Source organism: Danio aesculapii, chromosome 5 (assembly GCF_903798145.1).
Source record: "Danio aesculapii chromosome 5, fDanAes4.1, whole genome shotgun sequence".
In the NCBI taxonomy this organism is placed as follows: Eukaryota; Metazoa; Chordata; class Actinopteri; order Cypriniformes; family Danionidae; genus Danio; species Danio aesculapii.
In genome coordinates this window covers 58,323,280-58,346,612 of record NC_079439.1, presented here as the reverse complement: position 1 = coordinate 58,346,612, position 23,333 = coordinate 58,323,280, and the positions used below count along the sequence as shown (strand labels likewise).

The 23,333-nt window shown below is 35.9% G+C and overlaps 1 protein-coding gene across 1 annotated transcript in view; it reads left to right on the top strand.

Annotated features, from left to right (window-relative positions):
• gtf2ird1 (GTF2I repeat domain containing 1) overlaps positions 1 to 23,333 on the top strand; it is a 55,733-nt gene that overhangs the window by 4,534 nt on the left and 27,866 nt on the right. The window contains exons 2-8 of the mRNA XM_056458539.1: positions 9,814 to 9,943; positions 10,032 to 10,173; positions 11,601 to 11,783; positions 12,119 to 12,302; positions 17,303 to 17,598; positions 17,693 to 17,788; positions 22,139 to 22,222. Of these exons, the coding sequence (XP_056314514.1) occupies positions 9,818 to 9,943; positions 10,032 to 10,173; positions 11,601 to 11,783; positions 12,119 to 12,302; positions 17,303 to 17,598; positions 17,693 to 17,788; positions 22,139 to 22,222 (1,111 nt within the window). The 5' untranslated portion in view covers positions 9,814 to 9,817. The remainder of the gene's footprint in view (positions 1 to 9,813; positions 9,944 to 10,031; positions 10,174 to 11,600; positions 11,784 to 12,118; positions 12,303 to 17,302; positions 17,599 to 17,692; positions 17,789 to 22,138; positions 22,223 to 23,333) is intronic.

The following is a 23,333-nucleotide window of genomic DNA, read 5'->3' as shown; positions in this document are numbered from 1 at the left end:
ATTTATTTTTTTTAATAACTACTTCATTTAGTTATTTAGCCTTTTAACCACACATCGTTAAGTGATTCACATACACAAATTTAGTTTTATTGACTTATTATTTGTTTTTATTTTTATTAATTAAATCAAGAGTATAAAGTATTTCTAGAAACATAAGGGCATTTCACACACCTTGTAACTGCCAGCTTTTTGCATCTGTTTTCTTTGTCTAGGCAGAAAAAAAATCTCTTTCTGTGATTGGTCTTGTTTCGTGCTCATTTGTTTTACTGTATTCTTATTCACAGTAAATTAAAAATCTTGTATTTTTATTGTATTATAATTATTGTATTTTATGGTTTCAAGAAGATATTTCTCACAGTGCAACTTTAAAATACAGTGACATTCTGCATTACAGTAAAATACTGCTCATTTCATACTGTCTGAATCTTTTACCAGCCCATAGTTGACAGTTCCTAATATCGAAATGATCGCATTCTGTTATAACAGGTCTTTCAATCCTCATGTGTTGACTATCTGTTTGAACACTGTTACATTTTTCAACAGAACTGATTCTTTCCCAGAGTATTTCCAGTCTGAAATGTGGCTGAATGGTTCAAACACACATACACTGAAAAACCAAAAAAGTTAAGGTAACTCAAACCATTTGAGGAAACCGATTGCAACAAACCATTTAAGTTCAAAAATGAATCCGAATGAGTACTGTGAACTTAATCCATTTGAGTAAACGAAGCAATTTGAGCACAGTAAAACCCAATAAATGAAGAGAACTCAAACCAACTGAGTATTGTAAAACCCAGTAAGTTAAGTCAACTCAAACCGCTTGAGGAATCCGATTGCTACAAAACATATGAGTTAAAAAACTAATGTGTGTACTGTGAACTTACTCCATTTAAGTTGAATTAATGAGGAACCCCTTTGCAAGCAGGGGCCCGTATACGGGCCGCGGCTGGGCATGTCTATATGATTTATGACCTTTGTTCCGTAAATATATACAACCTTGTGTCAAAACCTATGCATCGTTAGAAAGCTATAAACCTCAAGATTCATGTTCTGAGCTTGTTTTTCAAATCAATGTACCACAGAGGAAAGGGTTAACTCATTAGCTTCAACACTGAGATCAATTTTTTTTTCAAATGAGTAGAATTAACTTTCAGTAAATTTTGAGTTAACTACACTCATTTTTATTTGATAAAGTTGACTGTTGGGTTTTACAGTGCAGTTTTTAAAAGGATGCGTGCCCTCAAACCTCACCCCTTAAACCCAACCAAGCAAATTGTCCTAAAATCTATGCGTGAGATAATACAAATTCAGACAAATTAGCCAGAGTTATGAATTGCTGTGAGATTGTGTTGGTATTTTCGAATCAAGGCCGTCTTTTTCCATGTAGGCCGTCTCTTTGCTGGATGCAACATGTTTGCGTGGCCTTTGGGAAAATGTTCATAGGTTACAGGGCCTAAGACCAATTAAAAGTCAATTATCAGCCCTTGAGCCAAACGATTTAGATACAGTTGTGTTTCCGACGGGATCTGTGAGCGGAATCTGTATAAAGGCTATTAGCAGAAGTATTGTGTATCAATGGCAGAGCCACAAGCCTCTTAGGGCAAAACCGCTCATAAAACCCACGTTACCCTTTCTTGAGATGCCGGTAATATCTTTAAGCACCATACAGGCAGTAATTCAAGAAGCAGTGGCTACATTATGCTTCCCCTTGAGCTGAGGATCTCAGATAGCGTGAATGAAAAAACAGTATTTTGGCAGGGCGGACTCTTAACAAGGAGGAAGTCATTAATCTGAGCATTTAAGCATGTCAGTCCGGATCCCTACTTTTCCTGCAATTTCGCTTTTTGGAGTGTCACCAGTTGATTTTCTTCTACTGTTTTTTTTATTCTTCTTCCCCCTTCCATAAGAAAATTAATTTGTTATAGTTAACTCATGTCTTTTGGCAACTACAAAGAAAGCTTAGTGTGGAGTACAAAACAAGTCATTTATACATGAAGCTTAAGGTGTCAGATGAATATAGTTTCCCCCTGCAGAACGGATAAGCCTGTTCAATGAGGAAGCCTCACCAATCTCTTTTTCTGTAAAGGGTTTTTGTTCAAAGTTTGAATGGTGTTGAGATATAAACAACCTCATCCCTTCATCATTTGCTAGGCAAGGCAAGAAGTTATTAGTGCATTAGAAGTTTCAAACTTCTAATCTTCACTCACAAGTGAAAAATTATTAGCAATCTCTCAGTCTTTTTCGGGGTGTGTGTGCACGTCCATAGTGTTTTTTCACATATTTTTGTGTGCTGAAAGAGAAGCACTAAGCTTTACTCTGGGTTATCATTGTCCTAAACACTGCATTTAACTACTTGGATCTGATCGGTCAATTGTGTCAAGCAGCAGTTTGTTATTCTTTGATCAATCAATAAAACAATCATCAGTAAGAGCAATTATTTTCAATTGTGAAAGCTTTTCTTCATTAAGCTGTCACAATTCTCGTCAATAAAAAAAAGCAACAAGCAAGAGATTGAATCAAACACAAACTATTTTTGTACACTCCAAAAAATATTTATTTTTTGCTGCTTGCTTAAACTACTTCTTTAAAATGAGCTGAATCAACACAATTCTTGAAGGTTTTGTTTGGACATCTTTAATATTTTATTTTCATATAAATTTGTACAAACAAATAAGTTAACTTGTTCGATTTGTGTTGGGTCAACATGAAGGAATTTTGTAGAACCCAGCATTTTTTACAGTACAAGTCAGCACTGATAGCGTAGTGGGCATCTAGTAAATCTGTGCTCATGTTTGAGTATCGACTCTTGAACCTTTACCAATCCCCCACTCTAACTTAACTTTGTCAATATATATGCTGTTCTAAGCAGCAGTCATTGGCTTCAATAGTACGTTTTGTTCTGCAGGTTTCAAGCATTTTTAAGAATATCTGTTTTGTGTTCAACAGAAGAAAGAATAGAATACTAATTTGAAACTAGAAGTTTCAAGTGTGAGTAAATGGTGGGGAAATTTTCATTTTTGAGTGAACTATCTTTTATAGGCCAGGACACACCCAACACATCATCTTATTCATTCATTCATTCATTCATTCATTGTCCTTTGGCTAGTGCCTTTATTTATCAGAGGTCGCCACAGTGGAATGAACCGCCAACTAATCGGGCATATATGTTTTATGCAGTAGATGCCCTTCCAGCCGCAACACCCACACACTCATTCACACACATACACTACGGCCTGTTTAGCTTATTCAATTCACCTATAGTGCATGTCTTTGAAACGGGTGGAAACCGGAGCACCCAGAGAAAACCCACGCCAACACGGGGAGAACATGCAAACTACACACAGAAATCTTCTTGTTGTGAGGCGACAGTGTTTACCCGATTCAGAATGTAGATTTGACGTCACCCGTTAGTAAAAAACAATGCTGTTCAACTATGAGTTAGAGTGCAAGAACAAAAACTGAAGTGACGAAACTAAGCAAATGGCTCAGTTCAAGAGGGAACAAAGAATTGCGCTTGTCATTTAGTGGAATGTGTGCAAATGACATGGGTTATAAGATTATCATACCTATATTTGCACAAGCGAATCCCTCTGGTGAATGAGAAGCACTAGTTGTGGTGCAGCACTAGTTCTGGTTTCCCTTTGTGGAATATCAATACAGTCTGCTGCAGGTATTAAAAGATACATTTTGTCATGCAGACGCAGAGCGTACCTTTTTCATTTCAGTTGGCTGTCTATTTGGTGTGTTCTTTTTGCTCCAGATGGGACCAGACGCAGCCAACAGGTGTTTGTACACCTTAAGGCCCGTGGTATGGTTCGGTTCACTATGCTTTTATGGCCGTTTCCACTGTCAAAATGTACCAAAAGCGTACCATACCACTTTTTGGGCACCCTTTGGCCATCCAAAGGGTACCTATCACAACAAAAGGGTACCGAAAGGCGGAGTAAGACACGCAGCTGAATGCTATTGGTTTACAGAGAAAGCTACTAGCGCGTGCACAAGCCAGGGGAATGAAAACAAAGGAAGCTCCATTTTTAAATACACAGCTAAGACATTACACCATAATAATATATACATATAATAATGAGCCATGGTCGACCTGAGCTCAAACAAACCTTGTCGTCGTCTTGATGAACAGCCACAAAGTCAAGAAAAAGAGCAGAATCTGTTGGTTATGAGTAGGTCCAGACGGAAACTGCGGACGTGTTTTGCTATTTCTGCTGAGAATTTTGATAAAAATCTGCAGATTTCTGCGGAATTATTTTGGGAATATCATAACTAAAACCTAAATATATGAAATAAAAAGTAATACCTTTATGACTTGTATTTAATGTTTAAAATGCAAATCCAATTAGATTTACTTTGTTTGGTAAACAAAGTAAGTCTCTCATATAATACATCTACTAAAAGACAGAAAATATTACTGTACAAACTGCACTGTACATAAATCAGATGAACATTTTCATATTAGTCAATAATATTACTGTAACTAATTAAAAAACTGATAAAATATAGATTTACACACATTTACTCAAGTAAATAAACAGAATTAATGATGAGCTTAAAAGTTATGAGCCTAGTTATGAATCGTCTAAAAGCACGAGTGGTTTCAGTTTCTGTAGAGAGCTCTGCGATCGCTCGCCACGTGTCTATATTTGAAATAGCGAACTTCTTGAGCTGATGATAATAACGTGCGCATAATTATTGAAACGCATTCGATCCTTTCAGAAACGGATGAACACGAGAGGAAATCGCAAAAAAACTGGAGAAGCAAGAGCAAATGATTCTTTCAGCAACCTAAACCATGAACAAACTGACAGATTTAATTATTATCGTCGGCTTTTAAACTATTATGAACTTGGAATGACGGAATTACTTTCTAACCAGAGGTTACATTTGCTGGTGAAGATTAAAGACACAGATGAGAGGTTTCCACTGACTGTGCTATGCTGCGTGTCATTTTAAAACCCAAATAAGGACTAAATGTGTGTGTATGTTGTGTGTAGTTTACTACAATTGGTAACATATCGGAGACTGTAAGGGTCTGTATGTGATCATATATGTTGCATTTATTTATTTATTTATTTTATATAATTGCAGACGTTACAGTAGGTTTTGCACTACTGTTAATCTGCAGTTAAAATCAAATCATGTTCATAGGTTAGTAATGAACATTAATACACAAGTATTTATGTGTTAATGCATCTGTTTTGTGAGAAGTGCTTCTCATATGATATGTAAAGGACCTGTACAGCTTTACTTTGACATTTCCTTGAGCGAGAATGACGTGGACTGCAACTTTCTGCTGTGCATCATGCTGTTGGTACCCTTTGGCAGTGGAGACACAAGCCTGATAAAGGTGACTTGGACTGAATCTTACAATACCATACTGTACTGTACCACTCAGTGGAAACGAGGCATTAGCTGCATCATAATTCTGACAAGTTTTGAATATTATTTATTTATTTATTTATTTATTTATTTTTATTAACAAGAACCAGCATGTACAGTTTTCTTATACAATAAAATCACTTTACATTTCTTAACAAGAATGAAATAAGTGAGGCAAAAAAGAAATTAAAGAAGAAGAAGAAAAAAACACAGAGGAGAGGGTACATAATTATCAAATTACATACAAATATATTATGCACATTTTCCAATTTTAGTTATTAATGCACTTTTTACTACAGGAAATGCATATATACAAACATTTTTATGTAGAAATATTAAAGGAGGAGCATATATTAATTGTTTTAATTGCTTTTCTATTTTTAGACTTGGAAATCACTTTCATATACCTTTGAATCTCCTTTTCTAGCACCAAGTTTTGAATATTTAAGCCCTGCTCAGATTTTCTTCGTAAATGTAAAAGGAGTCTTGGTTACACTGGACAATGAGGTTGTATGCTAGGTAATGTATTAACATGAAAAATAATTAACAATGTATTTAAGACGGTGTTTATTAATCATTGTTAACATACGTTAATGGAAATAATTCAATAGTTCATGTTAACTCTATTGTAATGTCGAATGTGAACTTTGAATAATAAATGCTGTACAAGTATTGTTCATTATTAGTTCATGCTAAATACATTAACTAATGAAAGCTTAGTTTCAGTGTGACTGAAATCTTTTATTAACTTAATCCTGAATGTAATTTAGCAAGTTCTGACATCCTTTAATATGTTAAAGCGTCAAAACAGAGACTAGCAAACTTTATTTTACAGGCAAAGCTGGAAAGTTCTGAATTAGGTTTGGTCATTTTCGAATTCGAAAGATACAAGATGTTGGTGTTGTTGCTGAGATGTTGTCCATAAGATTACGCTCAGGCAGAGGCATCCGGCTCGGGTTTATTGAAGGTTTTCAGACGAGTAATAGTAGCGCTGGATCTCTCTGTGCAGCCTGTGGTTTTGGCTCTGCCCGGAGGCTGGGATAATGGCTCCCAGTGTCTGGAGAGATTAAAGGCCAGAGCTGCATTGTTCACATGCCTCGAGATTAGTTTCCAAGGAAACGGATTGCGGTTGCCATGTGAACACAAGGCCCCGAATTAGGATTGCGTTTTATTTATTTATTTGTTTGGTTTACAGCTCGCGTTTGTCATCCCCGCTGTTTTAGTTTGCCTTTAAGCCACCATTTCATTTGCATTCATTTTATAAACCTAGCCTGGCTTCCAAGTTTACAGCGTTGTTGTTTGGAGCTGACGTGGCTTACATGGAGATGTTTGGGGGGCATCTTGTCGAGAGGGATGGGTAAAGTAGTTGACTTCTGAGGTCTCGTGCTTCCAGGCCCTGTCTTGCTTCCAAGGAGAACAAATTAAGGATGAAGGGTTTTAAGGCAATAATCTGAGCTAGCTTTAATTGGTTGACAAAGGCTTATCATAATTAGCTACTTTCACATGTGTGTGACGGATTTCGGCGTATTAGCACAGGGGAGGGTATTACTATCACTTTCCAAAGCTTCTTATAGGTTTTTGCCATCCTTCAATACGTTTTGTACAGCAGAAAAAATGTTTGAAAAAGTTAATAGGGAACTTGAAACCTATTGGTTTGTATTTGTATTCAATTGTTTCACTACATACGTTTGTATTGTTTACTGTAATGACTTAAGGAATAACTGACGACACTCCATTATACACACTCAAGGTGGTGATGTGAGCACTTTTACTATAGATTGCACACCTAAAGACATGGTTTAGATGTTTTATTTCAAGATTTTTCTAAAAAGGCTCCTCTGTAGGACTATTTTTTACACTTCTCAAAGTCTTTTGTTGCTTTTTTGGTTTGATTTTTGACTGTTGTAGGATGTGAAATCATTGGGCATAGTGATATTGAACTGTAGACCTGCCTGGAATGAACTTGCACACTTTGTAATGTTTTTCAGCCGTTTGGAATCAAAAGTTTCATACTGCTTCTAATGTCACAATCAGTAATGCATGGGTGAAAAGCTAAATATAAAATTGCTTTTTTTTTGTTAAACAGTACTGGTTCACTGAACAAATTGTACCTCTGTCTTTAAACAAATTTAATTAGCATTTTCTGAAGGATAAAAAACACTGGTGTAAATTTTATAACTTTTACATTATAATATCAAAGCAATTAACAACAGAGCCTAAAAATATAAATTTCAGCTACTCTTTATTTTAATCAGTGCTGAAATATTTGTTCATGATAAATACTTTAGCATTTGCTTTATTAAATCCAAACATAGATTAACTTTTGCTCAGACAATGTTTGTATGCATGTATGTATGTATGTATGTATGTATGTATGTATATATAAGCAATTCCATGCAACTGTCAACCCTGCCATGAAATAAATTAAGTTTTCACCAAAATATGGAAGTACGGATAGTTTCTACGTTTTTTTTGTGTCAGCAAGTATTTTAAAGTTCTTGGGAAATACTCAATGCCTCTGTCAGTGTTTTCAAACAGTTATATTTGATTTACTAAAGTCCCACGAGTGGCAATTGCACGTCCGTCACATCCATAACGGAGATATGTCACATCCATAACGACACTTTTTCCTCATAAATGCAAAAAAATTCAATAAAATAAAATCTATAATTTTTGTTCTATTAGACAACCAACTCTTATCCTTTTGATTATCGTTATTTCTTTTAGGTCATGCAGTTTCATTCACAGAGTTTCTACAAAGTATGTTGTAGACTGTAAACTCGCAGACTTTTTTGGTCAGATCCATAACGCATGCTTCTTTTCCTCATTTAAAGTACAAAACATGTTTCCAGATTGATATTTTTCTGGTCCCATAACTCATGTTCTCGAAAATATAAAAAGATGTTTCAATATAATGGTAACATATACTTTCTATGTGAATTTATGTTTGGAGTTTTTACTGCAAATGTCACATCTATAATGCTGGAAATGTTGTTAAATAATAAATATATATTAGGGTTGGGCGATGTCGACCAATTTGGCATCGTACAATGTTTAATGTGAAACATCGCGATGGACGGTGGCATCATGGTCGTAGGCGGCGGTGAATTAATTATTCATGAATAATTAGTTAATTAATAATGAATTAATTATTTGTAACCTACCGTTTCAACTACTTGACCCGCATGGGCTTTATTTTAACCAAATCATAAATAAATAAAGTTACACACAAATTACCACCTGTCAATCACTTGGCATGAATAGGCAGAGTGATCTGTGTCATTATAATGGCGTCGACAAACTTGGTTGGTAAAAAAAAGTGCACAACCAACAGTATCTGAGGTTTTCACTAAAATTACAAAGCGTGAAAGCGAAAGATTAAAGCAGTATACTGACGCTGCGACACGTTACCTGATAGATTCAAAAGATCGAAGAGTCGTTAGATAGAGTCAAGATTAATTTAATATCACGTTTAATAACTATAGCGAGACGCAATCCAGCGGTACATCCTTGATAAACTGTCCGACGTGCTGCTCAAAGCACCCACTGACTGCCTGGAGCTCAGACGTACGCATAAGCTGCAGCACCTGCCAGAGTGTGTGTGTGTGTGTGGTCACGTGATGTGTGTTTTTAGCAGTATAGTGTGGACTGAGATCTATTCAGAAACACAAGGTGAAACGCCAGTGTGGACGTGGATCGTTTCCATTCTAAAATGCCATTTTAAAAGACTTATTAGTGTTAACGGGGCCTAAATGTATATTTTTCACGAGCGTGTTGGTGCTGTGACGGGGCGGGGCAGAGAATCGAGATGCGAGGCGGAGGATCTTATATATATATATATATATAAGACACTAGAACGGTGTTATATATTTTGCTGACTTATGTACTTAAATGATCCCAATTTTTTTCGAAGAATGTTCAAATCCGTGTCCTGTTTTGCCATGCTAATGACGTCACACACCTTCGATTTCTGATTTGGTTTTATATAAAACAGGGAAACACCAAAGACGCTGACTAATATGTTGTGTTTTACTAGTTGCATAGAGCAGCATTATAGATGAACCCTGAAATTGACGTAGTACAATAAAACAGTGCTGCTTCTTCCCCACATGATCGCGACACTTATTGCACTAGTCTCTCATTAGCAATTGTTTCAGCGTTCTCATTTTGCTTTGACATGCAGCTTTCAGCCTTACATTGCTTCATACCTTCACGATAATAAGTTTTCAATACTTAAGCTCATTCAAGAATATGATTTCTGCAGGAGTCCCATAGGATGTAATGAAGATGACAACTCTCGTGATTCCAATCTCAGTCACAGTGTCATCAAACTATGACTTTGTTTGTTGTGAATACCTGCCCTCTAGCAGTGAAAATTACATACTGCGCCTTTAAGTAATTCTTAATTCTTGTGTTTCTCAGAAGAATGGCTCAGATTCGGAAGTTGGGCTGTGATGGGATGAGGACAAACTCTCGACCAGAGCTCAAAGTTCCCCAAGTTTCAGCCAGACAAGAGATCCTCACCAGCCTTGTGTCTGCTCTGGATTCTGTGGTAAGATGGTTTTAAAGATTCTTAAGGTGCGAGTGAGTATTATGTACAGTTATGTTGGTGGAAGAGTTGAGATGAACTGTGTTTGCAGTGCTCCGCCATGTCCAAGCTGAATGCTGAGGTGGCCTGTGTCACTGTGCATGAGGACAGCGTGATCGCAGTGGGAACAGAGAAGGGAAGAATCTTCCTGAACTCCAGAAAGGAAATACAGACAGACTTTCACAAATTTTGCAGTGAGTAAACGTGAACTTGCAAACTACTGTATTGTAACGTTGTTGTTGTTTGAGTAATATGGAATATTGAATGAGGAACTTAGTCGTGTTTCTTTTGTTTTTAGTTTTTAGCTGGGAATTGGTTAGGTCTAGAAAAGTGGATTGAAAGTTTCAGAGTGTGTATATTATAAGATAATAATCTTAAATTCATCCATCATAAAAAAATTATATATACAGTATATATAATTTTTTTTATGATGGATGAATTAAAAATTCTTATATCTAGTTATTATATATATATATATATATATATATATATATATATATATATATATATATATATATATATAGTTGAAGTCAGAATTATTAGCCCCCCTGCTTATCCAAGTTTTACGAACAACAAATAATAACTTGGCTTCTAGTTGATCATTTGGTATCAGAAGTGGCTTATATGCAAGGCAAAGGCCTCTAGATTACACTTATTTTACCAAAATAAAATATGATCGTCCTTGATTTTTAATTATTTAATTAGGACAGTAATGGATGACTTTGCCTAGACATACAGTTAAAGTCAGAATTATTAGCCCCTCTGAATTATTAGCCCCCCTGTTTATTTTTTCCTCAGTTTCTGTTTAACGGAGAGAAGATATTTTCAAATGATGAAATGATTATTTTTTTGTGACACCACAAAATAAACAATAGTATTCCATATGATATATATTGTCATATTACTGGAGTAACTACTACTTAAAATTTATTAAAAAATGTTAAATAATACAATAGAATACATATATATGAATTGTAATAATCTTTCACAATACTGCTGTTTTTACTACATTTTTATTCAAATAAATTAATATCCAACCATTCATCCATCAATTTATCCAACCACTTATCCAACACCCATCCATCCATCCATCCATCCATCCATCCATCCACCCACCCATCCATCCATCCACCCACCCTCCATTCAATTATTTATCCATCCAACTAACCATCCAACCACCTATTCAACCGCCCATCTATCCATCCATCCATCCATCCATCCATCCATCCATCCATCCATCCATCCATCCATCCATCCATCCATCCATCCATCCATCCATCCATCCATCCATCCATCCATCCATCCATCCATCCATCCATCCATCCATCCATCCATCCATCCATCCATCCATCCATCCATCTATTCATCCTACCACCCATCCATCCATCCAACTATTCATCCATCCAATTGTATGTCCAACCACCTACTCAACTACCCATCCACCCACCCACTCATCTATCCATCCATCCATCCACCTATCCATCTGACTTTTGAAGCCCATCCATCCACCCATCCATCTGACTTTTGACCCCCACCCATCCATCAATTTATCCATTCACCCTCTTTTGAACCTAAGGGTGTGTAATTTTCCCACAAGAGTAACAGATGTATTTTTCCACAGAAGTGTCCTGTCTACAAGCGTTAAACTCCATGAACTCCCACAGCAAAGTTCCTGAAGTGGACTGCACCAGGACTGGGAAAGACAGCAGCGGGCAGCAGGGCAGACAGAGAGCCTTAACAGACACTCATTCTAACATCTTCGTCCTGAGGAAGATGGTGGAGGAGGTTTTCAGCGTGCTTTACAGTGAGCTGATATTAGCTGATATTCTTTTTGTGAATATCAGTTTTTGTGTGCAATCAAAGGAAAGACAATGCACTTTGGTAACACGTTATATTGATGGTCCATTTGAGTATTAGTAGACTGTCTGCAAAATATCTGTTGATACTGCTCCTTCAGCAGACATTTAACTGACTATAAAAAACTGTGCAAGTACATGTCAACCCTAACCCCAACCTAACAGTCTACTTATAATCTAATGAGAATTAGTAGGCATGTAGATGCAATGTAATTAAACTCAACAAACCATCAAAGTAAAGTGTGACCTGCATTTTTATCAACGCCATTGTGCTGCGTTTTAGGTGAGGCTGTTGGGAAGAGCAGCCTGGTCCCTGTGCCTTATGACTGGATTCTCAAGGATCCCAGTTCAGTGGTGGTGTACGGCCTGCCTGACGGTGTGACTTTGAGAAAGCCTTCGGAATACGACACCAAGACCTTAATGAAGATCTTAGAGCAGAGCAACCGCATCCGCTTCATAGTCAAAAGGTCAGTGTTCTGCTGTCGCCTGAAGGCCTGTTCACATGAGGTCTGAATTGAGATGATGAACATAAAACTGAAAACTTTGACAATATAACCTTTTTTCAGAGGGTATTTAAAGTTTTTTTCCCCCTCTTACTGAATAGCATAAAAGCTTTATGCTTTGTTACTCTCATTTTAGAAAGATGAGGTTTCCAGGAGAGTTGACTTATGGATAAAATTAAGCTGTACATTTGCTGTAAGTCAGTAGAATGTGAAATATTACATTTATATAAAACATATTAAAAGTAGAGCTGTCAAATGATTAAAAAATTAACGTCATTTATCACACTTTTTTTGTAATTAATCATGATTAATCACGAAATGCCGTATTTATTACAGAAATAAAAACACAGGCATGTAAGTGCCATTGAATTTCAAAACAATCCATGCCAATAACAAACAAAAATGATTGTTATGTTGGATTCTAAGTGGACAACAAGCACACACACACACACACGCACGCACGCACACACACACACAAACAACGCGTGCAGTGCCGGTGAGCGAGAGGGATCCCTTCAGATTCATCAACAAGTACGATTGCGTTCATCAAATTTGCTTGAACTAAGCATTCTAAAGTATGGCTGTATTTCACAAGCAAAGATTCTGACACACCAACGTGAAGCAGACGCTTTTACAAAAGGGATGAAACACGTCAAACTTTTTTTTGAGGGCTCATGGACACAGCTTAAAGGCAGAGGTGGGCTGACAGCTTGCGAATTCATCTGGCACTTTTATTCACATGGACACCAATACTCAGCATTGCCGATTAAGATAATACTGATTAAGAGTCTACCATGTAAACAGCGATTTTTAATTATCTTAAAGGATCACGCGAGTCCCGAAATGCGGAGGTTTTTCTTTCCATTCGCCATGCGGTATCAAATTCCATTAAAACATCCTGAGTGAAAATGTGCTGAATGAGAGTGAACTGCTGAACTGCAGTTAAATGAAACACCCGAAATTGCATGAAACTCAGGAGGAAACGCAGGATAGCCTGGTGATGCGACATTAATTGTTTTATACTGAAACTTTCCTTCTAAAAGTACGTCCTTGGTCTTATCCATATTTCTTTGCACATTAAACACATGCAGGGCCGGAGCAAACGGCAAACCGTAATCGTGCCGTTTTATTCGTATGGAAGGTCGAGAACCGTGAGGGAGGGGGGGTGGGTGTAGCTGATGAATGTGAGGACCGGGGGGTTCACTCACTATTCTGCTGCCCAAGGCGGGCGCCTAGGTCGTCTCTATGGATGCGCCGGCACTGAACACACGTCGGCCACAACAGGAAATAAAAGAAACTGCAACTGCGTTATTTGCGTCATTTTTTTTTAAGCGTTAAATATTTCAAATTAATGACGTGCGTTAACACACTAATTTTGACAGCCCTAATTAAAAGTTAATATATTTTTTAAACAAAATTAAATGTATTCGATTTTCTTAATTAAATATTATTTTGTATTAAATCTTTACAAGTGCCAGCTTTGCTACATTAAAAAAATAACTAATGTTCATCAAACTTCCCAATTATCCAAGAATCTTAAAAATTGTATCATGGTTTGCACAAAATGTATGAAGCAGCATTGATAAAATGACAGAATGTTTCTTAAAGGGTTACTTCACCCAAAATTACTTTAAAATTTACTCACTCTTTGCTTGTTCCTAACCTATTTGACTTTCTATTCTATTTCTATTTTCTGCTATTAAACACAAAAGAAGATATTTTTGAAGAATGCTAGAAGACGAAACACAATAGAAGATATTTAAAAAAAAATTAAAATTAACTTTATGCAAAACTGGATTGTCACATAAAAGATGTGCAAATAAAGCAGCATTTCCATTCAACGAGTCAAAGCTAACAAAATCGTCACTTCCTGATTAACTTGCGGCAAATATTAAAAGTAAAAACAGAATTTGCTGCGGTAAGAGAAGCTGTGTGAATCTTTTCTTTATTTAATAAATAAATTACTTGCACCTCAGAAGACAATGCCAACACGCAATGAAATGCGCGGTGGCGTTTGAAGCAATGAGACGCAGAGTGCAGATGCTCCTGTTTATTCTGGAGGTAATTAATAATTAAACAACACTAATACTGAAACGGTTCAGGTATTTTAGAATGACCAAAACAACATTTCAGATGTTTTACAATGTGCTCAGCCTTTTTTTTGTCCATTCACACACATTTTCATCATCACATGATCTCTTATAACAAAATAACATGACTTTTTTTAGTGCACATACTGGAATTTGTTCCGTAAAAGGGTTTCCATCGCAGTTTATGTGCATCTTTACTTATCGAATAAGAAGTTTATCCTAATCAGTTATGCGCATACACATTTTCAAAATGTATGTGCATCGTGGCATTTTCATCAACCGTTTTTTATGCGCATCTCCAAAATGTGCAGCATTGATAATATGACAGAATGTTTCTTAAAGGATTAGTTCACCCAAAATTACTTAAAAATTTACTCACTCTTTGCTTGTTTCTAACCTGTTTGACTTTCTTTCTGCTATTAAACACAAAAGAAGATATTTTAAAGAATGCTGAAAGAAGAAACACAAAAGAAGATATTTTGAAGAATGCTGAAAGAAGAAACACAAAAGAAGATATTTTGAAGAATGCTGTAACCAATAGCGATATTTTCATCCGAATATGGGAATCAACTAAATGGTTTTAGTCCAGCCAAACTAAAAGAAATGAGACATGCTCCAGAAGAAAACGTAAAATAGCAATTAGGAAAGTAAAATAGCAAAAAAAAAAAAGTCCTTGCTCCGTTAAAAATTATATTTAATTATATTATATTTAATTATTTGAAAAAGAATTACAATTTCGCAGGAGGGCTAAAACTTTTGCCTTCAAATACAACTGAAGTCTTGGTCAATGTTTAATACAAAAAAGCGATTGTGTACTGTATGAATGTACTGATGAATATAGTTTAAGGGGCTGTTCACACAATGCATTTTTCCTTTCAAATTTGCTACTTTTTTGTTGTTTTTCAATGTAAACACTCGCTTGACAGATGCGTGTGACCGCTACACTCACATCTCATGTCTTTTGAAGCGTCACGCACATGAGCATTTTTGTAGAACCAATCAGAAGAACTCGGAAGTGGGACATTCGTTGCAAGTTTCTGTTTACAGGCAATCAGTGGTGTTTCAAACCATTACAAAGCATTGCATCTCACAATTTTAGAAGTAAAGATGTGTTCGATGTGAATGAGCCCTAACATCTTATTTATTACAGGATCAAAAAAAGGCATTCAATTATATATAGTTGAAGTTAAAATATTTTTTTTTCTGGAGAAAGTCATATTTTTTTATTTTTTAAAACAATTTCAAGGTCAATATTATTAGCTTCTTAAGCAATTTTTATACAGAACAAACCATTATGGGGAAAAAAATTATACAATACCTTACAACAGTCTTGTCATCAATCTCATTGTAAGAGCAACAAATAAAAACTTCTAGCTGATCATTTGGAAAAGTGGCAGAAGAGATTTTTCAGATGAATTATCTGTTGAACTGCATACCAATCCTCATAAATACACAGTCAAGTTAGGTGAAGGAAAAATCATGGTTTGGGGTTACATTCAGTATGGGGACATGTGAGAGATCTGCAGAGTGGATGGCAACATCAACGGACTGAGGTATCAAAACATTTTTGCAGCCCATTACATTACAAACCACAGGAGAGGGCAACTTTTCAACAGGATAGCACTCCTTCTCTTACTTCAGCCTCCACATCAAAGTTCCTGAAAGCAAGGAAGTTCAAGGTGCTCCAGGATTGGCCAGCCTAGTCACCAGACATGAGCATTATTGAGCATGTCTAGGGTAAGATGAAGAAGGCATTGAAGATGAATCCAAAGAATCTTGATGAACGCTGGGAGTCCTGCAAGAAAGCTTTCTTTGCCATTCCAGATGACTTTATTAATACGTTATTTGAGTCATTGCAGAGATGTATGCATGCAGTCCTCCAATCTCATGGGAGTCATACACAATAGTAATTCTGTTTCCACTGCACTATGACTTTATATTTTTATTAAGTGACAAGACTAACAGTTGAAATCAGAATTATTAGCCTCTCTTTGAATTTTTTTCTTTTTAAATATTTCCCAAATGATGTTTAACAGAGCAAAGAAATTTTCACAGTCTGACTGATAATATTTTTTCCTCTGGAGAAAGTCTTATTTGCTTTATTTCGGCTAAAATAAAAGCAGTTTTAAATTTTTTTATTAATCATTTTAAGGTTTAGTCTACAGAACAAACCATCGTTGGTCTATAACTTGCCCAATTACCCTAACCTGCCTAGTTATTCTAAGTAACCTAGTTAAGCCTTTAAATGTCACTTTAAGCTGTATAGAAGTGTCTTGAAAAAAATCTAGTAAAATATTATTAACTGTCATCATGGCAAAGATAAAATAAATCAGTTATTAGAAATGAGTTATTAAAACTATTAAGTTTAGAAATGTGTTGAAAATATCTTCTCTCCGTTAAACAGAAATTGGGGAAAAAATACAGGGGGGCTAATAATTCTGACTTCAACTGTATGTCTAAGCAAAGTCGGACCTTACTGTCCTAATTAAATAATTAAAAATCAAGGATGCTCATATCTTATTTTGGTAAATTAAGCGTAATCTAGAGGCCTTTGCCTTTCATATAAGCCACTTCTGATACCAAATGATCAACTCGAAGTCAAGTTATTATTATGTTGTTGCTAAAACTTGGATAAGCAACAAGATTTTTGTCAGGTAATGTACAGGGGGGCTAAAAATTCTGACTTAAACTGTGTATGTTTATATATATATATATATATATATATATATATATATATATATATATATATATATATATATATATATATATATATATATATATATATATATATATGTATGTATGTATATAAACATCCATCATAAATCAAGCACTTCATGAACAAAGACCAACAAGTGTGTTTTTACTTTTTAACAGAACGCCAGAGGAACCCTCACGGGATGCCAAATCCTGTCCGGAAGTCAACCATCACTCTTCGACCTCAAAGAGCACAAGCAACCACACCTCGGTCAAACCCTCGGTGCAGGAAGTGTCCGCCAGCAACTCCATGCTCTCCAGCTTCCTGTACGGGATGCCCATGTCCTCCCAGCCTCACCCGGACAGCAAGCTGGACCTAAAGCCAACGTCATTGCACAGCATTGGCAAAGAGCGGCCGGGCATGTGGACGCCCGCCGAGGAAAAAGCCGTTCAGGCCAAGGAATGTGCTGACAATGGTAAGAGTGTGTAGGTGCTGCGCCATACGGATGTTGTCTTTTTTTTTATGTACATTACTCTGAGCTTATATCTCTGACTGTGTGTCTTTTCCAGGCGAGCGAATAGGGCTGGCAGCAGATCTTACCCAGAGCCCTCCCAGCATCCATGTCTCCAAGCGCCTTCTGTTCTCCATAGTGCATGAAAAATCAGGTGGGCGACAGACTGTACTCACCATTACTGAGTCTGGCCAAGGACAAGCTGGCCTTCATTTCAGTTGAGTTTTATGGGGTCCTTAGCAGCGTGTCTAATAGAAAGAGTCAGTTTCCTCTACAAAATCAAAGGCAAGGGATCTTCTCAAAGTACTTTAAAAAGGGATAGGTCATCCAAAAGGGAAAGTTGCTTCATAATTTGTTCAGCTCTGTTCATTTATAGTTTCAGCAGAGCACAAAAGAGATTTTTGAACAGTCTTAAAGGGACAGATCACCCTAAAATTAATATCCTGTCAGCAACCATTGATTTTTAGTATTATACAGCACAGGGTCTTTTTGCGAATTGTTTTTGCTCAGTTGTTACTTATAAGACGTCAAGAACCATTGGGATCTGTAACTTATAAAATATCACTTGATAACTTCAAAAAATTAATACATTTCAAATAAATATTTGATTTAAAAAAAAATTCTAATCAATATATCAGATGTAACCAAATAACAATGACCAACACAACTGGTCTAACCATGTTATTTACATAATCAGACTTTTTTTTTTGTTTTGCTGCATTTTTTGGGCGAAAAATGACTGATTTTGTGGTGGTAATTCCCAGAAATTTGCAGACAATTCTGCCATTAAAAAATATATATGCAATGTTTCCTCAAGGATTTTTGTCAAGCTGTGGTGGCAGACTCTATTGGGCCTTTTACACAGAACTAACTGTGGCATTGTTTCAATGACAAATGTTGTGAACGCAGCCGAGATCGCATTTATTTAATACGAGCATGAGAATCTCTTTGCTTGCGCGCCAATTTCCTCTGCACAAAACGTCTTGCACGCCCTCAAATGTATGCTGCTCAAGTGCAGATTTTCCTGTGAGCTCTCAAATAATCGCTGCTGAAGTGCGATTTAGTGTGTTTATGTAACAAGTATGTCTCCAACATTTATTAGATTTGCTAGGAATATTTATGACTGTCTCCAATAGACCTACCGAGCGGCAATAATGCATTCTGAAGTAAAGTGAAACGACCAAAAACTCCAGCAAGATAAAGTCATCTATAAATTTTAAAGTATTATAAAGCATTATCTATTATTTCTAAAGTATAATTATGGAAACCGTGTTCATCTTAACTGAAAGCTATGCTGTGTCTGCTAGCCTCACACATCACGCACCTGTCAGTCAGTCAGTCAAGTCAATCAGTCAGCATGTCACCTCAAAGGGTTAAACAAATGACGCACAGCACTACTATGATTACAGAAAAAAAATATATATATAATATACACCATATAATAATATACACCATATTAGGGAGTCTACAATAGGTGTGCAATCTGACACAATGAAAATAACACAAATCATAAAAATGAAGCTTCTTTATTTTGGTCTCTTGTCAATACAAGATTTAAAACAGATCTAAGACGGTAGGGATTAAGCCAAAGAAAGGTTGTATAACTCTTATTTTTATCCATGATTTTAGTTTCTCTCAGATTTCACTCCCCGGAGCATCTGACATCATGTACCTCATTCAGGATATGCGTTAAGCTTCCCCTACCATAATACACCTAAAACACAGATTGCCGTAAAACTCGTCAATGGCAGGGAAGTATTTTCTCTCGTTAACTGCAGGGAAAGATTTATCGATTTTACGCACCTCATAAAACCAGCCATACATGTAAAGCACAAAAAAGTCCTTCAATTCGGTCACATCCAGCAGCCGTCATCCTTGAATCCATCTCCATCATCGTACGCTGCTTGCTTTTCTGTCTGTTCCATTGCTCTGGTTAGATGTTTGCTCCAACTTTTTTTGCAGTCTGAAGTGCAGCAAACGAACAAAACGCCCAAATTGCACCACAGGATGTCTAATCCAATCTTTAATTGACTTCACATGTAAATCACTCGCGCTTTATCCACGTCCGCGTACTGCACAGGCTGCAAAAACATTTTCTGCTCTCATGTAATGTAATGATTGTGAGGTGAGGTGAGACGTCATTTTTCGAAAGATGCTCAAATACATCACGTGCGCTGTGGATGCAACGTCTATAAGTCATGTAAAACAATTCATTGCAAACTGAAATAATTATAATTTGATTATATGGTTTGATTATTTACATGTTTTGCGATTATTTTGCGTTTAAATTAAGAATTTTGCAGGATCACAAAAATTAGCGACTTTTTGTTGATTTTTCATTGGATTCAGCGATCGCAGAATCGCGAAAAATGAAGGCGTCTGTAAAATGTTACTATTTAATTCATGTTCTTAAATTCAGTTGGAATGGTTTCACTATGACTAAGTGTTGGGTTTACAATGTTTTTTGGGTTTACATTTTTGCAGCATTCTAGATGTCTATCCTAATCCTGAGATTTCTGGAATGCAGGATTACTCACAATCGTGTTTCGACCCGCAACAAGTTTGCATATTGTTTTACATGATCTTTTGGAGAAATGTTTTTTAAACTTTCAGCAACTTTTTTGCTGGACATGCGAAGTGTCTTTCGACAAGGGTGAATGCGTGAATTGTGTGATACATGAATTCCATGATTGTGTAGCAATGTTGTCAAATAAAGTGTCTCGGCCCCAAAATTGTAAAACATTTGCAGCATTTCAGAAAAAAATGCAGTCCTAGAGGAACTGATCATAGCCTAAAGTATTTGGCTGTTGGTTTCCTACATTCTTCAGAATGTCTAATTTTGTTTCCAGCTGAAGAAAGAATTTGATTAAGCTTTAGAACCACGTCAGAGTGAAATTTTCATTTTTAGGTGAACTATCCCTTTAAAGGCCATTTTTTTCTTTACAGTTGTTTCTTGCTGTGCACAATTAGCAAACATCCTTTATTTCAAAGCTTTTCAAAAGTATTTCAAAATCCAGAAATATGTTCTCAAAACAAATTTTGTATTGACCTGATTTTTGTTCACAATGGCACAGAACTCAGGGCCTTAATGCCGGTTTTTTCCATATAAAACAATTCACAGTGACCGAAAAGCTGTTGTTTTATGTAACTCATTCCTTCACTTATGTAGCTCATTCATGTGCAATAATTAAAAAAATACTCTAATAATATATTCTAAAATGTTCTTCCTCACTTTAATTTTTTTCACAATGGCTATAAAACTAATATATATCACTGCCCCTAGTTGTTTAAGAAAAAATATTGTCTTTTTAAATATGCAAATGAGACATTTTATGAAATATTCTCAAAATTGCATATATTTGCAGATCAGAAATCTGAAATTTGTATTGAGTTTTGCTTATTTGTACCTGTCAATTTCAATTACAATATATAAAATTATATATTTTTATATCATAGTTTGTTTTTACTTTTTATCTACTGCTCCTGATAGATGTATAACATTTAGAAACTGGTCTAAAATACTGTCAACTACTCTACAAGTAAAACGTTCTACCTTGTTTTTGGAATATAATATTATATTCTGTAAACCAGGTCAACGTTGTTACCTTTGTATAAGCCTTAAGAATATAAATACTAGAAATGGAAGTCTGGTCTATGTGAGTGCTACAAGTTTTTGGCACAGTGCACCCAAAAAAAACAAACAAACATAGATAAAATCAACAGTTGTCAATAAACAACGTGTAATGATAATATAAACTACTACTCTGACTACTGCTGAAAGAAGATTCAAGAATAAATGGGAAATTTCATTAAACAAATCATGTCAAAATCTGCCTAAAAACTTTAAAGCAAGACAGTTTAGTCCATTACAGTGTTGACAGAGGGGATCTAGCAAAAAAGCCTATTGGACTACTTTCCATTTTTGAGCTTGACATATTTACTATAAAAAAACAGCGTGAAGACTCTTCAGTATTCCTCTTATGTCTCACTGAAAAACTACCAGCATATGGGTTTGCAGAAACTCAGCAGGGTGATAACTATTCCTTCAAGTAAATAACATCATTCATTCATTTTCACTCGGCTTAGTCCCTTAATTATCAGGGGTTGCCACAGCGGAATGAACCGCCAGAAAATAACATCATTGGTAAATAATTCAGTCGTACCTCTAATGATCCAGAGGTTATTGTTTATATATCAGGGGTATCAGTTTAGATCTAGCTCCATGCGGGTCACACATAAAGAGGCTGATCTTGGCAGACCAGACAGTAGTAATGGGTGTTTGGCCAGGGCACCTGGGCTACCGAAGTCTGTTGCTCTCAAAAGATCAGTGTGAGACCTTCAGTCACTGCAGAGAGTCAAGACCTGACTTAATTGACTCCTATGTCTAAAAAAAAAATCCACGTATACATGGGGATTTCACTAAATGATGGTTGAGATTGTGTCATTGTTGCTTTTGCTTTTCTAATTAGTGACATGATGCTTTGTTTGTCTGTTGAATGCACAGAAAAATGGGATTCGTTCATCAGGGAGACGGAGGATATCAATACCCTTCGAGAATGTGTTCAGATCCTGTTCAACAGCAGATATGGTGAGATCACAAGCATACCATTATACACTACAGTAGTATGATATACAGTTGAAGTCAGAATTATTAGCCCTCCTGAATTATTAGCCCCCTGTTTTTTTTTCACCAATTTCTGTTTAACAGAGAGAAGATTTTTTTCAACACACTTCTAAACATAATAGTTTTAATAACTCATTTCTAATAACTGATTTATTTTATCTTTGCCATGATGACAGTAAATAATATTTGACTAGTTATTTTTCAAGACACTTCTATATAGCTTAAAGTGACATTTAAAGGCTTAACTAGGTTAATTAGGTTAACTAGGCAGGTTAGGGTAATTGGGCAAGTTATTGTATAACGATGGTTTGTTCTGTAGACCAGTATTTCCCAACCCTTTTCCTGGAGGCACACCAACAGTACATATTTTGGATCTCCCTTACCTGACTAATTAACTTCAGGTTTTGGAGTCTCTTCTTATGTTCTAATTAGGTGATTCAGGTGTGTTTGATTAGGGAGACATTGAAAATGTGTACTGTTGTTGTGCCTTCAGGAACAGGGTTGGGAAACACTGCTGTAGACTATCGAAAAATATATAGCTTAAAGGGGCTAATAATTTTGACCTTAAAATGGCTTTTAAAAAATTAAAAACTGCTTTTATTCTAGCCGAAATAAAACAAATAAGACTTTCTCCAGAAGAAAAAATATTATCAGACATACTGTGAAAATTTCCTTGCTCTGTTAAACATAATTTGGGAAATATAAAAAAAAAAAAAAAAAATTCAAAGGGGGGCTAATAATTCTGACTTCAGCTGTATATAGTATAATACTGTATATAATAATAAAATAATGTGAAATAATAATTTGAGATCATTCCTCAGGTGGACAATCACACCTCACTTTTATTCATTTTATTCACTTTTATTAATGTGCTGCAGTTTAAAAAACTAATGCTGAGAGGAATATAGTGAAAACTACGGTGACCGAGAGAACTTTTTTTGGACTCACCCACTCTCCTTATTTTTTTTAAACTGGTTTCGTGGCCCTTTAACATCCTGATTAATTACATGATTCCCTTTTGTATATAATTAGATAAAAAAAACATAACCTAAATGACCAGGTCTGTCATGTTTTT